Genomic DNA, 16,540 nt, shown 5'->3' with positions numbered 1-16,540 from the left:
AACGAATAATGACGTTGGCCACCATGCCTCCGGTTCACCTGCAAGAATGCGACTAGTGAGAAAAGGGTTAAATACCTGAAGTGGGCGGAGCTTCATTCTTCTGTCACTCAAACTCAACCAACTACCGACCTTCGAAACCAACAAGGAGCAAAAAACTGAAACCAGAATGGATACGGATTTCACCCAAGAATCGGTTTTACATTTTCTACAGAGCAGAGGAGGCTCGGTAAAAAATTCCGACCTGCTTCTACACTTCAGGGGCTTCCTCCGGGACCATGCAGACCAGGTTCGGAACCGCGAACTCTTCAAGAAGTTCGTCAACTCCGTGGCCACGGTCAAGCAGGAGCATGGCGTGTCGCATGTCGTTCTCAAGCAGAAATTCAGAGGTTCGGGTCCAAGCGGTGGCGGAACCGCCACTTCCGGGACGCCCGCCCGAAGGACCGCCGAGCCGCCACCCTTGAACCCGGATTGGGGCAAAGAAAAAGTTCAAAAGAAGCCATCGCCCAGAGAGGAGGCAGCACACGCTCTGCCAAGAGAACCTGAGATGAAAAAAGTCCTACCCGCGGCTGGTATCATACTGAACAACAACAATGTAGAGACTAATTTGAACCTGACACCGGAACCGAAGCATGTTAGTAGAGCTGAAGCAGCTCCGGCGGTGAATCTCGCTCAAATCTCAGCTAAAACACACCCTAGGCCCCAAGGAATGCCGGAGTATCCCGCAATGAGACAGAACCTCCCCCAAGACTCAGTCCAACAAGTCAGCCAGCAGGTGTCGCCTCCAGGAACCCAAAAAAGCAAAGAGGGGGATCTTTCCTGTCAAAGTCTTCTTGGTCAGCCACGTCGCCCCAGATACAGGCAGAGTTACAAAACTGCAGTCTCCTATGAGGATGATGATGCCGATGAAGGGCTCAAGATGAAGCTGAATTCACCAGGAGTTGAACCCCTCAGTGGTCACCTTGGACCTCTTGCTGCATCCAACGTAAGCCCGCCCGTTGCCTCATCATCAACGGAGAGTATGATTCCAAAGATTTCCATCCAGAATTTGGCAGAGGGACAGGTACCCCATTCCCACCCAGGATTCAGTTTGGAGTCAGAGCTGCAGCTAAGAGGACCAAAGTTGGGTCCAAATTTAGTTCCCGCATTGCCCCCCAGGGACTCCATGCCCACCCGGCTAAGTTTGCCAGCAGAGCGCTCCATGCCGATTCCAGATAGAGCTGAAGACGAGGAGAGACGCTACTCGCACCCTGCAGGTGCTGTCTTGGAGCACGGACATGGTTGGAGTCCAAATGAAGGGACGTGGCTGTCGAGCAGCCACAACAGCGTCTTCTGCTACCCGTCTGATGTTGGCTACTCCAGCAATGAGTGGGCAGCCAGACGATCAGGGTGGAACAGCAGCACTGAGAAACTGCATTTAGTAGCAGGTAAGACCACATACAAACTTTTGGAGCAGTCAGCTACTAATGTTTCATAGCCTAAAAATGTCACATGATAAAAATTGTGAAAGAAAACATATTTGAGTTCTTGTCTTTTCTTGTCGTTTAATTGTCTTAAGTCAGCTGGACGATGTGATAACATGAGATTAAAAAAAAATATTGTGGTATCACTGTATTAAAATTACAACTCTAAAATTACCTACAAAGTAGTATATTTGGATAGATACCAAAAACGTTTTTTCTCCATTAAATACTATTTTAAATATTTAATATTTGGTACATTTAAGGGATACTTTGCTCATTTAACCATAAGTTTATTATTTTTCATGTACAATTCACCAGTTTTCTGGGTTTGGTCATGTGACTTTAGCAAACTGAGCAATGATAGGTTGTTACCTGTTTCCTGAGCACGTGTGATGTCATCTTTATGGACAGCAAGTTAGTAAAATGTGTTTTTTAAAGTATTAATTGTACATGAAAAATAATGTATTATTGACCGAAATATCTTCTCACTGCTGAAAAACGCTCAATGAGTCAAGTATCCCTTTAAGACCCATGGGCTACTCATGTTGTCCTTGAGGCTAACTAGTACCTGATGGCACCATTTTTATGAGGCAATGAACATTCATCAAAGCGAAAAGGCATCTGTGCATGCACTGTCTTTTTCCTCTTCCTCCCCCTCTATGCCTAACTTCCTGCTTAGAAAGAGAAAAAAAAGTAAATTGGAATTTGGAAGCAATTAATTTGTAAGAGGCAGCTCATTTACTCAACTGTGCATACTGTGCCTTGCTTAGACGTCCCCTAAGCAAATGAACAAACCGCTCATTACCAGTGACAGCCAATGTTAGTGGTTATTGAAAACGTGACATTTTAAAATCACAATAAATCATTAAGCTGGTAATCAGCCCATGCCTATCCTTCATTAAAAAAAAAAAATGTTGATAAACTGGTGTCTATTATGCTGTCTAAATGTCCTGGTCATTGTTCCACTGTGTATTATTATGGACATGTACTAGCAGCAAAAACACCATAAAAAGGGTCTGTGATTTGTTTTTGTTTTTTTGCCATCAAGTGATGACCGCAAAACAAAAAACAGGGTTTGTCCTGAAGGTGATTTTGTGTTTGGTGATCAGGTGGTCCAGCAGATGCCTTAAAATCTCAGGAGGTCCTCCAGCGATCCCCTGAGACAAAACTGGGATCCATGATGCGGCACACCGAACTGAAGGTCCCGGCACCCTGGCATCACTCCACGGGCAATCTTCTTGACAAACGAGCATTCCCCGCCCATGTGGCGCCATTACATCACTCCTCGGACCATCTTCACCAGCACTCTGTGTCCAGAAGAGTTCCATGGCACCATTCCTCAGGTCAGACAGTTGTCTTCTTTAGAGAAAGTTAAATGAGGTGCATTTATCTCATTCATTGTCATTGATGGCTATAGTGGCAAAGATCCAATGTACAATGAGAATCAAGATTTATTGGCCAAGTATGGAAAAGCATTTGTTTTTACGTAACAATGTCAACAACAGAGACTGATGTAAGCACCCCAAGTTTCTTAGATGGAAAGAAGGATAAACATGAGGAAGGGGGAAAAAAACAAGTCACAAGTTCTGCTCTTTTAAAGGGGGCACAGTATGGGCCTGGAATTTTTTTTAGTTACGTTCAGGTTCATCATGAAACCACATCTGAAAGCTACGGAAGAGGATTCGGGCAAGTGAAGAGAATTTTTTTTGGGGCAGGATTCTGACTTTAAAGTGTGAATATTCACTTCTCAGAATTCACACTTTAAAGTATGTATGAATTCTGACTTTAAAGTAAAATTCTGACTTTAAAGTGAGAATTTTTACTTTATTCTCAGAATTCTAACTTTAAATTGAGAATTCTGACTTTATTCTCAGAATTCTGACTTTCTGGCTTACCCCCACAATTCATAGCTCTACGTCACAGTCAAAATTCTCACTTTAAAGTCAGAATTATGACATTAAAGTCAGCCCTTTTTTTTCTCTCTTCACTGGCCCTAATCCTCTTCCGTATAAAGAATATGTTTGGTGAGCATATTGTAAAACAACTGTATTGATGTCCAGGTGATCTCTACGACGACCACGAATCAAGTGACTGCTCCGCCTCATCACCAGCGCCGCGTCAGCGCCCGACGGTCGCCAGGCGCATCAGCAGTAGGCTGAGAGGCCGCATGTGCCGCAGCATGGGCGCCGACCTCAACCAGCTCGTGCAGGAGGAGGAAGCGGCAGCGGCGGAAGGCAGAGCGGGAGGGAACGAAGCGGCAAGACGGAAGCGCCTCCACCGGATCTCGTCCTCGCTGAGCCTTCGCTACAACTTGTCGTCGTCCTCGCTGTCATCCTGCTCCACACCATCTCTCTCCAACAGCTTGGCTGACTTGGCTGAGAGGACGGACGCCACAGGGAAGATTGGTACTCATCATGAAAGTCCCAGTAAGCAGGTAGGACATAAAGCAACTTGCTCTGAACCATGTTTGTTCCGTCCATGTTTTATACATGGACTTTTTTTTTTTTTCAGACTCACGCAGTACAGTATTGCAATGGTGGCTGTGATCTGATTTGTATTTCCTCTGTTAGTGCACCATCGAGTGGCCGATTGGCGGATGTTAATTTTTTTCTTAAAAAACGCTCACTGACTTAGAACTTAGTGGGGTTTTATTCATTGAGTTTCTCCAAAACATAGGAAAGTAAGTTCTGTAAGTCCTAAAAAAGCACTAAGGCTGTAATTATTATTTCAAAACATAACCTGCCATTCGGTTTTAGGTGTTCATCTTTTAACCAGTAGAGGGCACTCATGCACTAAACATTTCCTAGAAGAAGACAAGAAGAGAAAGTTATTGTAGCTAACCACAAGCAGCTCTGCTCGTTTACACAGGGATTATTATTGAATTTGAAGCACCATCTGTGACTTGTAAGACAATGTACATGTGTAATGTAGCTAGTATGTGTGAACTAAATGGCAGGTAGTGTTTGTTTACCTTAAATGGTAATCGCTAGCGCGCTGATGCTAATCGCGATTGCTAACCGTTTAGCATTGGCTAATACCCTTATTTAGTCATGGAATAATGTTGAAGCATATGAAAGTGGCTTTTTTAAAGACACCATTACATTTGCAATGTACAGTAGATGTAGCCTAAGTGTGAACTAAATAGTTTGTGTTTGTTTACCTTAAAATCGCTACCGTGCTAATGCTAGACGCGATTGCTATCCTCTTAGTGAAGGCTGATTTTGTTGGTGTTTAACAATGAATATGTATAGAAGATAATAAAATTATGAGTATTTATATCCACTCAATTCAATTTACATCCAATCTTAGTGGATTAACAAAAAACGAATCAATAAATTTAGAAACCAAAAAAATGAGGGATGGGGCCTTACTAAATTAATCGATGAGGATAATCGATTTTTAAAAAGATTTTAAAGTGACAGTACTAATTGCTTTCACTATTTAAAATCAGTTCCAATGTAGCTGACATTCTTAGGTCAAAATAAAAGGGTAAAGAATTACAACATGATTAAAGATACTGAATGCGGTAAATTAAATATTGAATCGTTACTGGCACCTGTGACCAAAAAAGGAAACTGCATTTTCCCTTCTTCATATACACAATGCGCATATGACGTCTCATCGGCAGACATAGGGTGGGAAATTCGAACCCGAATTCTGTCTGAAAACTATTGCAGGAGTTCCTATTATGAACAGCTACGGTGTTAATCTACTAATTAAAAAAAAAGTTTCAGTCATACATGGTCAAATAAAAAGGCTGTTAGGTAAAGATATTTTTGGGCAAATTGTTACAAAGTGTAGCTTTAAAATCCATTTGTTACACCCAGGTTCAAATCACCCCTTTGCGTCCACACTGCAAATGAACGGCGCATGTACAAAGACACCACTGGCTAATTTAAAAACACAAGCATAGAATAGTTTGCTTATGGACACATTTTCATTTTCACTTGGTTGTTTAAACTTACATTTTATCATGTGCCAGGCACTCTAGACCATTTGCAAACAAGTCAAGTTTTATAGTATGTTCACTTAAACTGGAAAGGAAGAACATTGCGGGCCAATGTGTGCCACATACTGACATTGGTTCTGTTGTCTTGACTTTTGTTTTTGTCAGCAGTCTTTGGTTCCTCTGGAGCCCAGAGAACATGCCTGGCTGGTGAAAGGGGCGTCAGGAGCCTGGCCAGACATCTACTCGCTGTTTCGAGAGGACTGCACTCTTCTCAACAGGCGAGACTTCATCTCTGGGTTCACCGTGCTGCACTGGATCGCCAAACACGGCGACCACCGAGTTCTCAACACACTCTGGTACTGCTTGCATGCAACCTTGTTATGACTTTACAAACAATACAGTGAAATATGTAAAGTGGAATATGATTAATTCCAGTACTCTGGTGAAGTATTTACATTAAATTCATTCAAATAGTGGAATGAAAATGCACTTTATCTCTGCTGCGTATAGTGGAAGTCTGCAAGAAGAGGTGGCAAATCCAGGTCCAGAAAGTAAAAACCCTGCCACAGTTTAGCTTTAGCCCCAGGTGCTAGCTAGCTAGCTAGCTAGCTCCCGTGGTGCTCGTTTACCTGCTAGGGAGCTAGCTAGCTAGCATCAGGGGCTAAAGCCAAACTGTGGCAGGGTTTTTACTTTCAGGTGCTAGCTAGCTAGCTCCCATGTTTTTTTTAAATTGCTTTATTTAACAAATTTAAATCAAAAGCCAAACATTAAGCAAACAATCATCATCACAATACACAACAATCTCACAATAACAGTAAAGGAAAAGGTGAAAATGGAAAAAAAAAGTAATGCCAGGGGTCTTAAACTAATAAATATTAAAAACGCCAAAATGAGACCACAAAATTAAGGCCTTCTTATTTTTGGAAATAGAGATGGACTGTACATATACATCTATCTCTTTTAAAAACAAAAAAATATGTTTCTACTTTACATATTTACATTTATGAATATAAAACTAAGCAAGATAAATTAAAAGATTAATCAAATAATTTTTTTTCTAATGAATTGAATGAATTTTATAGTTAGTCGTGTCTTTGACAGAAATGTTCAACATTGAGCCAACAACAGAGTCTTTCACTGCCATAAGATCACATTTATTTACATTCAGGTATAGTCCAGAAGCCCTAGAGAACACATTTATGATATCCAGAGCAGACGCTATCTAGTCAGAGTCTTTGAGAAAAAGAGTGGTATCATCGGTTAATTGACTAATAAATATTTCTCGCTCTGCAATTTTAATTCCTTTTAAAGTACTTGACTTAATATGGCTAGCTAAAAGTTACGTAACAAGGAGGAAGAGGTAAGGAAAAATCGGACATCCTTGTCGGATTCCCCGTTTAATGTCAAAACGAGGAGTTGTACCAGTACCCAATTTAATAGAGTTGTTATTATTAGCATACAGGGTAGCTAGCTCCCATGGTGCTTGTTTACCTGTTAGGGAGCTAGCTAGCTAGCTAGCATCAGGGGCTAAAGCCAGACTGTGGCAGGGTTTTTACTTTCTGGACCTGGATTTGTCACCTCTGTCGACAAGTAATTGATGCTTCTCACAAAAAGGTTTAGAATTGCCCATAAATGGCAATGAGGCACTATTTTTTTGTTGAAATGAGGCTCCTCTTCAACTCACATCTACAATATCTCACAATAGTGACTACACACCACTCATATTTCTGCAGTTATTTCATTATACCTTTTCATGAGATGATACTGAAGAAATGACACTTTGATACAATGAAAAGTAATAGCACTAGTAGTTATATAACAATGTAAATTTATTGTTCCCTTAAATTAACTCAAAGAACAGCCATTTTCACTTATTGTGTCAAGATACAATATGTGAGGGGTGGACTAACTTTTGTGAGCTACAGTACACCAAGATGAAGATAATAGTTCTGACTTGCTAATTAATGACCTGCGCTACTTGCGTTTACAGGTACGGTGTGCAAAAGGCTGGTTTGGCATTTGACATCAACGCTCGGTCATCATGCGGCCAAACGCCACTTCACATTGCCGCCATCCACAGCAACAAGAACATGATCCGCCTGCTGGTTAACAAATTCGACGCCGACGTGAAACTGCGGGACACGGCCGGGAAGAAGCCCTGGCAGTATCTGAGCCCAAGCGCGCCACAGGACGCCTTCCGGGTGCTGGGAGCGCCCACGCCCAACATTAGGGCAGGGGAGGCGGGATCCCCGGCGGGAGGACGTCTCGGCGAACAGAAGCCGCATCAGCGCCGTCGCCATCGACGCCATCACCTGTCCTTCGCCTCCCAGGGCGAAAGGCCCAAGACCTTGTCGGGCACGAAAGTCAAACGGTCGTCATCAATCGCGGCGTTCTTAAAACACAAATCACTGGCTCGCTTTCATGGATACAAGTCTGACGACTGATGTGCACATTTTGGTTTCTTTTTAAACTGCTTGGCTGAACAAGCTTGTTTTCACAAACCCCCGCAAATGTGGAGAGCTTTTTGAGCATTTATTGCATTCCCTTGATATCTAGCTTAAGGTTCATGTACTAGTAAGTTCTATGACCTCACCACTAAGCCAATTCAGCGCACTTGTAGAATGATCATGTCTTTTTAATAATATTCTTCTCACTTCTGTTTATGGGTACTAGTTCGTCAGCTACATGTAACTAATGAAATAGGAGGCTAGGGTCCAGGAGGCTACTAGTGTGTGACACATGGCTACTAATAAGGCCTAGTAGTGTTACTAGTGCAGCATACTGTAGCATCATACAAGTGACAGACTAGTAATAGACCTAAAGCTGGATATTGAGTAAATGTCATGCACGATAGGAATGTGACCTGCTTGGGGTTATCTAACGGTACAAATCCTTGCAACAAACAGAACAAAGACAAATTTAATTCAAACCTGAGTTCAAGTAAGGTTTGCTGCTCTAGTGGTGCCAAAGAAAAGACTGCAAGGAATAACAATGTCGGTTGCCGGGCCTGTGAGTGAATTTGCAGAGCGGATGTACCCGTTACCTGATTGTCTGATGTCATTGTTCTTCAAGATAAAACATCCGAATATTTGATCACATTCAAGTTCATCCTTCAAAGTTCACACAAATATCTAACTGTGAGGACCAACTTATGTTATATATTAATGTAAACAATGTTTTAAATCATTCATGTTTTTAAAGACTTGTTCATTATTCCAGTTATTCAACTGGGTATTGGATGTGCGAAAGCACATTCGCCATCTTAGATTTTGAGATTCAACTTGTGAAATCATGTATTCATCATTTAATGTGGTGGTTGTTTGCATATTCTACGGTATTATTTCCAGTATGGCTCGATATTCATATTGGGGTTGCGTGTGGAATCACTGATGTGAGGAAGTACTCAGCATTTGTGCTCAATGTAAGTATTGTCATTCTCCATGAATCGTATACATTGTCAGTTGTATTATGTGTCAGCTGTACTGAACAGTATTTTTATTAGTCTTTGACTGGACAAAGTTCACAGTATATTAAATGTGTTTCTCAACCGGAGCTGTTTCTTTTAACCTACCATAAAAAAAAATGCTGGAGTTATTGTTTAATTTCTCTACCACTAACCCAAAGGAAATGTGCGCGTCATGACTGAGTACTCGTCTGTGATTAGTTATTTTAAAACGAGTTTTGTTCAAGGGAACAGAAAATGCGTGGATTTTGATCTTGGCCTATTCATCATTCAAACATAGACCAGTAAATGTAGTGTACTACGTACATTCTTCAAAAGCAGGTTGGACCTGTACACATTTTCTAACATTACTGCTCCTCCACCACACAAAGTTAATAAAGCTAATGCTAAATGCATGAATGTATCACCTAGTTGTATCTGTCAACAAAGTAAATTATTGAAATAGTCAGAGATGCCTTTGTGAAGGTTCTGTGCCATGATGCCATCCCAATGCAAACATGAGTAAAACGAGTTCTGCCGCACCTAAATATGCTCAACCTTGAAAACATGTCAGCACATGAGCACATGTCTCATGAATGTGTTTTTATCATTTAGTCACATCTAAAGCTCGTTGGACACAAATGATACAGTATATCATAAGATGTTCTAATTGGTCAGAACAAAACAAATTCTTTTTTATCCATCACATACCTGTCAACCTCTGCCGATAACTGCCCTTATAAATGATTATGAATTCCCCTTACAAACCCCCAAAAAAACTTACAAACACCGTACGACGCATGTTTACTCGCGGTAACCAGACAGTGTAATAGAAATAACAAAGGTAATTTGCATACAAAGTCTTTTATTCAATTTAAAAAGTTTACAATGCAATAAACTGTGCCTTCAGTGCTTCCTATTGTAAGCCAATGTGCATGATTTAGCAGACTTTATCTGCTCTAATGAGGGTCTCACTTGTGAGCAACAGTTGTCACAGTTCAATTTCATCTGTAATAAAGAAGTAAGAGTGTCTGTTCCCATTGTCTTTCTGTACTCTGTATGAATTTTCCTCACATGGCTGAAAACCCGCTCGCTATCAGCATTACTGTGAGGAAGGCTGAGTAAAATTAGATACATCTTTCTCATCAGTGGAAAGCGATCCAGCCCCAAACCAGTTTTCATTTTGAACACATGAGGCCAAAATGTCTCTGGACGAATTGGTTGTCCATCCTGACTTTTCTGAGGGAGAAGATCATCAGGTATTAGTTGATAGTCTTCCCATTCATCTTTTAATTGTTCCTGATCAAAGTCTGGTGTAAACTTGTTTGCAAGCTTAACAATACTTGTGTAATCCAACATCTCTCTCTTTCTTGGGTCCAACACCACCAAGTCACTCAGTATTGTATTCTCAAACGGAAATTTTTGTATCATTTTAGTTACAACAGCCTCGTAGAAGGAGCGAACAGAGGAAAAAAAAGTTGCTTGCATGGCTGGTGTGATGCTTTGCCTGATTTCATCCTCCTCATTGGTGTCTTGGAAGAGGGCCCTGGTGCCCAAGCCAACAGCAAGCCTGCTATCTTCATGCTGCAGGCATCTGTTTGTATAATCAACTGCCAGCAGGCTATCAGCAGATTTGACATGTTCCATTTGCACAAATTTCACCAAGAGTTTCTTTAAGAGTCTTTCCATTTCTGGTAGCAAATCTCCAATCATACATGCCTCTGTTTGGAACACAATATTGAATTGATTTATTTGAGGCAGGATGAAGCTGAGGAAGTGGAGTGTGAGGAGAGTAACAGGGTCTTGAAGTCGATCATGGATGCTTTTCACTTTACCTGCCCTTTCAACATCCGCATGGCTAGCGAAGTAGCTTTTGAGTGCTTCGTACTGAGACAATGTTCTTTCAACCACTTTTTGCAGAGACAACCATCGTGTCGGACAATGCGTTAGGATTTTTTCTTGCTCGGAATTTGTAAAGTCCTGAAACTCTTTAAAATCCTCAATTCGTTTGGAACTATTTTTAAAAAAATAAAATATATCCACCAGCAAGTCATCTATGTTTACTGGCAATGTCTTCAGTCCATCTTTGACACACAGATTGCCAAGATGACAAATGCATCCAACACTAAAAACAGCCCCATTTTTTTCTTTTATCCTAGACAAGACAGAGTTTTTCTTTCCAACCATGGTGTTGCAATTGTCGCTTGCAAATCCCACAACGTTACTCCATGGAATGTCATTTTCTTGTAAAATGTTGTCAATAACGGCAAAGATTGATGCTGCTGTGCCTGATGCCAACTCTGGTAAATCGAGGAGTCTGGTATTTGTGTTCTCCCCATCAAAGAAGTGTCGCTTTTTGGTAGTACGATCATTGCTTTCATCAATCATGAGGGTAAATGGGTGAGTTCTGCAGTACTGAATGACGTCTTGGGTGTAGCCACGTGCAAGGCTCTCCTTAACAATCATCGTAGCCTTGGTCCTCCGACATGCAAACTCCTGCAAAAATATAATATTAAAATATAAAATTTTATTTTTTGACACGTGCCATAAATGCTGATTCATTGTAGATATGAATGATACTAATAATAATAATAATAATAATAAATTACCTTAGCTGTCTGTGAATCCGGAAACATAACTTTCACCAAATCCGAGAAGTGGTCCGCAGCTGTGAAAGCAATGTTGTGCTCAGCAAGAAAATGGCAGAAGAGAATTTCCGCATTTGTCGTTTTGTGGGATGCTGCAGGATTTGCGGTAGAGACGAAGTGCTTGGTTAATGGGACATGTGAATTGTTTTTTTTTCACATTCTCCACGTGTCCGGCAGTTTTAAAGTGGCTCTTCAGATCGTAAAATCCACTCGCAGCAACTTTCACGTCTTTATTGCAAGGGACACAGAATGAGAATTGAGTGCCTCTTAACGATGCTTTAATCCAGCCAGCATATTCACCTTGAAGTAACTCCCATTCTTTCTGGTGTCGACCCGATCCTTGAGTTCTTCGTTTCTTACTAGGTGGCTCCTCCATGCTTGCTTCCACGATATTTACTCTATGTATATCTACGCATGCGCATGTCAGCGCATTTTTTTTCCCCGCGTACAAAAGTCGGTGTACGGCGTACATGATTTGAAATGGTAAAAAAACGTATAAAATACGTATAAAACGTACAAGTTGACAGGTATGCCGATCAAGCTACTTTGTACGGAAGCGTATTGCATTCACTTGGGGGGAAAAAACAACTCCTGTTTTTCTGACAATTTTTGGGGGGGAGCTTTGTTTTTTGAGTATTTTTTTTAATTTTCTGAAGGAATGAATGTGTATACTGTATTGTGTTTTTTTCTCTAATCTCTGAGGGAAAACACCTTTTTAAAAAAATCTGAAAAACAGAAAAATAATTATTTTATAAGACGGGGAAATTACTCAAAACACAAAAAAGAAAGCTCCCTCAAAAAATCAGTCAGAAAAACAGGACAAACCCCCCCCAGCAAATTTCTTCTGCCGTAAGTGAATTTCGTTTCATCATGTAGTGGGGATCCATTCATGTTATTCATTCCTCATTCATCAGGTTCAGACATCCTCACCTGGTGGGAAAAAAACAACCCACGGCTGGACTCCCCGCTGCTGCCTGTTCTGCTCCGTCCCGCTCATCCTTGAGGCGCTGGGTATGCAGCAGTTCCTAAACGTACATAGGGGGTGGGCGGGGCTAAACAGGCGAAATTGTCCAAACACTCCTCTGTGGAGAGGCTGAGCAAGTGTCAATGTAACACAGTTGTTACAAGCAATAATAAATAATTCCATCCATTTACTTGTGTCTAAGTTGAAGTTAAATGCAAACACAGAAGAAAGAAAAAAAGAAAAGGAGTCCAGTGGCAAAATATCCATGTTTTTTTTTTTAATGTTTGTATGTGTACAATGTCAAACACTTATCTACGCTTGTTCGATATCAATAAATGATATGAGTGAAATTTCATTTGCTTCAAGGTACAACAGATTAAGAGACATTTGTAAGAGCACAACAAACATGAACAATTTTGTCAAGGCAAGTCACATCATGACCATTACCAATGTCAGTCAAACCTACGGGGACAGTACTTTGCAAAATTGGGTACTTCTGACAAAGAAGCCCGATGACTCCCTCTATGTTAACCCGAAGGGATGCTAAGCAACCGATGTTCGCCACGACAACGGGGTCTAATTGGTTTTTGCCACGAGTGAATGCTGGAAGCTTCATTCCATATGAACGTTCACTCCGCTTACGATTAAAACTTTGGTTTGCTAAAACTAAGTCCCCTCGTTGCAAATTATGTAAAAATTGGCTTTGGTCTGCAATGAACTTATCACTTGTGCAACTTCCCCAACCATTTGAAATGAAACAAATTGAACCTTGCGGGCAAACAGCGATTAAATATTTCATTTTATGCTGTGACGATGCATAACAGTGTGCACCGGCTAACAAGTTATTTGGTTTCTCAATTAATATTTCAAAGCAGCCAATAATACACACTGTATTTTCAAAGCTCCTGCTCCTAAATTCACATGGAAGAGAATTTTTTAATGATTCCCTGTCTGGCCATACAACTAAACATGGCACCAGCCTCCGATACAGGACATTGATACAATGTTTGAAAAGCTTTAAAACGGTGGCTGATTCAACAGAAAAATAATAGGCAAGAAAGTCAAAAGACAAGTTCATTCTAAGCTTAATTGAAGTAAGCATATACTGCTGAAATGATGTCATGTTTGACTTGGGTTCCAGAAAAGGAGCTACAAAATTAAAAAGTGTCATCAAAAGTGTAACTGTTGGCAAACCAGTAAGAATGTTGACCTTTTTATCGTCGTTTTTGAGACTGTTCTCATTTAGTCCAATTCCATTGAGTTTGTCTTTTACCAACATAGTTTCATTACTGGGGGCTTGACATTCGGACTCTGTAGATTCTTCAGGAAGAATCTTGCATCCAGCACGAGGAATGATGCCTTTTTCTAATTTCTGAGGAATATCAGCTGCTACTGCAAACAAATGAAGAAAAAAATTAATTTCATACAAATTTGGTATGGATAAAAATGCGATACAAGTGCACTTCATTTGCCATTTATGGGAAAATGTAACATTGTTGAATCAATGCAACTGAGGTAGTTCTTTTGGTTGTAGAATTATCACAATAATCACACTAATGGTCTGTTTATTCAGTTTAAGTTGCTTCAGTTATATGACCTTGTAAAGTGTAATACATTAACACTCCTATAAAGCATACACTTAACAACATTTTTTCATAATAAGAGAGAAAGTTTATCATAATTTGAGAGGAGATTTTGCATGACCTAAATGTAAAACTGCTCGTAAAAAGTTTGTGTGTGGAGTCAAACTTTGGATGTACAACACAAGCAATGCCGAAATATTCACAGATTCAAACTGTTGTATAAACATACGGATCTCTTTCGTGCTTCTTTTAGTGCATGCTTGTTTTATCAATACTGGCATATTGTCCATTAACATTGTTGGTAAATTTGTGTCAAGTTACTACTACTAATACTTACATTTTTCTGCTTGATTTGTTTCTTGTTTGTCTCTTACCAAAGTACTGAATTGCTACTTTCCTTTACCATTGCTGGTATGGACTTTTGAAGCTGTGTTAGTCGATTAACACTTATTTCCCGTCCCTCCCAAGCTGCATATTCCATGCAAGATACTATACCTGCACCTTTTGCCATCTTGGAAACTGCTTGAACTTTTTCCTGATTCAGACACATTGCAGATGTCTCATGTGGCTTGTGCTGAAAAGGAGGTCATGATTGAGCTGAGTGACCAAAGTTGATGAATATCTTACAGTTCAACTTACCACTGACGTCTGAGTACTGGATGGCTTTGTGACAACAGCAGCCTGGACACACACACTGTTGCGACTGGGCTGTGGCAAAATTTGAGTGATGTCCATTTGATTATTGGCTTTGACTTCCGTATCAGCATCAGCAGGATTTGATGTGCTGTCATCTACCGCTGTTGCTTCCAGTAAATCGGACACCATCTGCAACAGGAGTGATGCCAGATTAGCCACTTTATTTGGGAACAAGCAAACCCTTTACAAGTCAGACGTCTTGGTTTACTTATATATATATATATTTAAAAAACACATTTATTATAATAAATCGGTGAACATTGTACACTTACAGATGTCAGGTTGCTTGATTGGTATTTATCGTTGTTCGTTGCTGCAGCGACTGAAGAAGAAGGATGGTCCAGGTACGCATCCTGTTTTTCGCGTCTTTTAGAACGGTTTACCATCGTCAATTGTTGGCGTTTCACCTCCCAAGGAGAAAGTTTGGTAGGCAGTGCATCTGGTTTTAACCGTCGTCTATGGCCAGATACACCAGCAAGCTCTCTCATGAGTTTAGGGCGATGATAGGACTCGAATGCGTCTGGACTAAAATGACGAGAACACAACCGCGGGTCTTTGGGCAGCCACAATCTTCCACTCGCGTCCTGCCATTGTTTTCTCAACGCTCTTTCTTTAGGAAAGATATGGACGCTTACGTCACCTTTGTTATTCAGCTTTGATTGTAAATTACATCCATAAGCCACGCAGTGTGGCATTGTAACTCCTTTTCGCTGACGTTAATAGTTAGCAATTGTTTTGATTTGTCTGCAACTGTGACGTCGTCAAACCCAGAATGCATTGCGCACGCGAAAACATGGCGGCCCGTGTAGTCCTCGTCCGTACAAATATGTAATGTTGCTGTAATGTTTAAAATACTAATGTGTGCGTGTGTGTGGTCTTATACTTGATATGTCTACTTTCTTTTAATTTCATTGACTAATGTTTCTGATTTAAGTTGGTTGTGTCAAAAATAGAGTAGCTCAAAACTACATAATTAGAACATGGTAACATTGCCTTTTACAGTAAGAACCCAACTCAGATACTTTGGATAGCCATCTACAGGTTTCTTACCATATTACTGAGTATTGCGGGGGCATTCCTCCTGACAAAAACTATTTAATTCTGTCGAATTTGATGGCTTTCTTACCCTAACCCGCCTATTCAGACCTGTCCATAGGTTTGGGATTGGATTTAAGTCAGAATCTTTACTTTTGTTTTCTTCAAAAGATTTAGTATGTTTTGGATCATGATCCTGTTGGATCAGATATGCACCAAAACAAAACCAAAACATGTTGCTACCTCCAACCATGCTTGAAGATCGGGATGGTATACTTACTTTGCGTTGAAGGCCTCATCTCACCCTGTTCACACCAGAAGAACCTCTGATCATTATGACCAAAATGCTCAATTTTCACCTCGTCAGACCACATCAAAATGCTAGATCTTTGTACCGATGCCTCGTTCCAAACTTCGGTTTCACCTTCTTGTGTTGATCTTTGAGCAGTGGCTTCTTCTTGGCAAGGTGCCCTTTTGGGACCATGTCGTTGCAGAACATGCTTCATTGTAGATCCAGATACATCCTGCATCTTGGGAGATCCTTGCATAGCTGGCTTGTGGTTGACCTGGGGCTGGTTTTCACCTTGTGCATCAGTGTCCTTTTCCTTCCACTCCTTGGCTTGGTCAACGTGGTCCCACAATCGCTGTACATCCTGACGAAGCCCAGGAAGCCCTGAGCATCTGCACTTGGCTGAAAATGTGATCTAATGAAGCGAAAAGGCTTCTTAATTTCCCCAGATGACGTATTGTAAATAAAACACAA

General features: G+C 40.8%; 3 protein-coding genes across 5 annotated transcripts; 1 reads left to right on the top strand and 2 right to left on the bottom strand.

Moving 5' to 3' along the window:
- Positions 1-96: 96 nt before the first annotated feature.
- sowahb (sosondowah ankyrin repeat domain family member B) lies at positions 97-9,883 on the top strand. 2 transcript variants are annotated; one of them, XM_077542950.1, is made up of 5 exons: positions 97-1,424; positions 2,570-2,803; positions 3,521-3,894; positions 5,578-5,765; positions 7,400-9,883. In XM_077542950.1, the coding sequence occupies exons 1-5, from the start codon at positions 167-169 to the stop codon at positions 7,851-7,853; spliced, it is 2,508 nt and encodes an 835-aa protein (XP_077399076.1). In that variant the 5' UTR covers positions 97-166; the 3' UTR covers positions 7,854-9,883. The 2 variants fall into 2 exon arrangements, with proteins under 2 accessions (XP_077399076.1, XP_077399075.1); XM_077542949.1 differs by having other exon boundaries at positions 5,575-5,765.
- Positions 9,700-11,935, bottom strand: LOC144034269 (zinc finger protein 862-like). 2 transcript variants are annotated; one of them, XM_077542951.1, is made up of 3 exons: positions 11,800-11,935; positions 11,461-11,591; positions 9,700-11,347 (listed from the first exon to the last, which is right to left on the bottom strand). In XM_077542951.1, the coding sequence occupies exons 1-3, from the start codon at positions 11,873-11,875 to the stop codon at positions 9,758-9,760; spliced, it is 1,797 nt and encodes a 598-aa protein (XP_077399077.1). In that variant the 5' UTR covers positions 11,876-11,935; the 3' UTR covers positions 9,700-9,757. The 2 variants fall into 2 exon arrangements, with proteins under 2 accessions (XP_077399077.1, XP_077399078.1); XM_077542952.1 differs by having other exon boundaries at positions 11,461-11,727; positions 11,800-11,933.
- A 783-nt stretch (positions 11,936-12,718) lies between these two features.
- Positions 12,719-15,503, bottom strand: LOC144033872 (uncharacterized). The gene is made up of 4 exons (XM_077542244.1): positions 15,015-15,503; positions 14,686-14,871; positions 14,542-14,620; positions 12,719-13,855 (listed from the first exon to the last, which is right to left on the bottom strand). The coding sequence occupies exons 1-4, from the start codon at positions 15,435-15,437 to the stop codon at positions 12,840-12,842; spliced, it is 1,704 nt and encodes a 567-aa protein (XP_077398370.1). The 5' UTR covers positions 15,438-15,503; the 3' UTR covers positions 12,719-12,839.
- Positions 15,504-16,540: the final 1,037 nt, after the last annotated feature.

The sequence above is a fragment of the Vanacampus margaritifer genome, chromosome 14 (genome assembly GCF_051991255.1).
Source record: "Vanacampus margaritifer isolate UIUO_Vmar chromosome 14, RoL_Vmar_1.0, whole genome shotgun sequence".
NCBI lineage: Eukaryota > Metazoa > Chordata > Actinopteri > Syngnathiformes > Syngnathidae > Vanacampus > Vanacampus margaritifer.
Note: the sequence above shows the minus strand (reverse complement) of the source record. Positions and strands in the feature narration are given on the sequence as shown.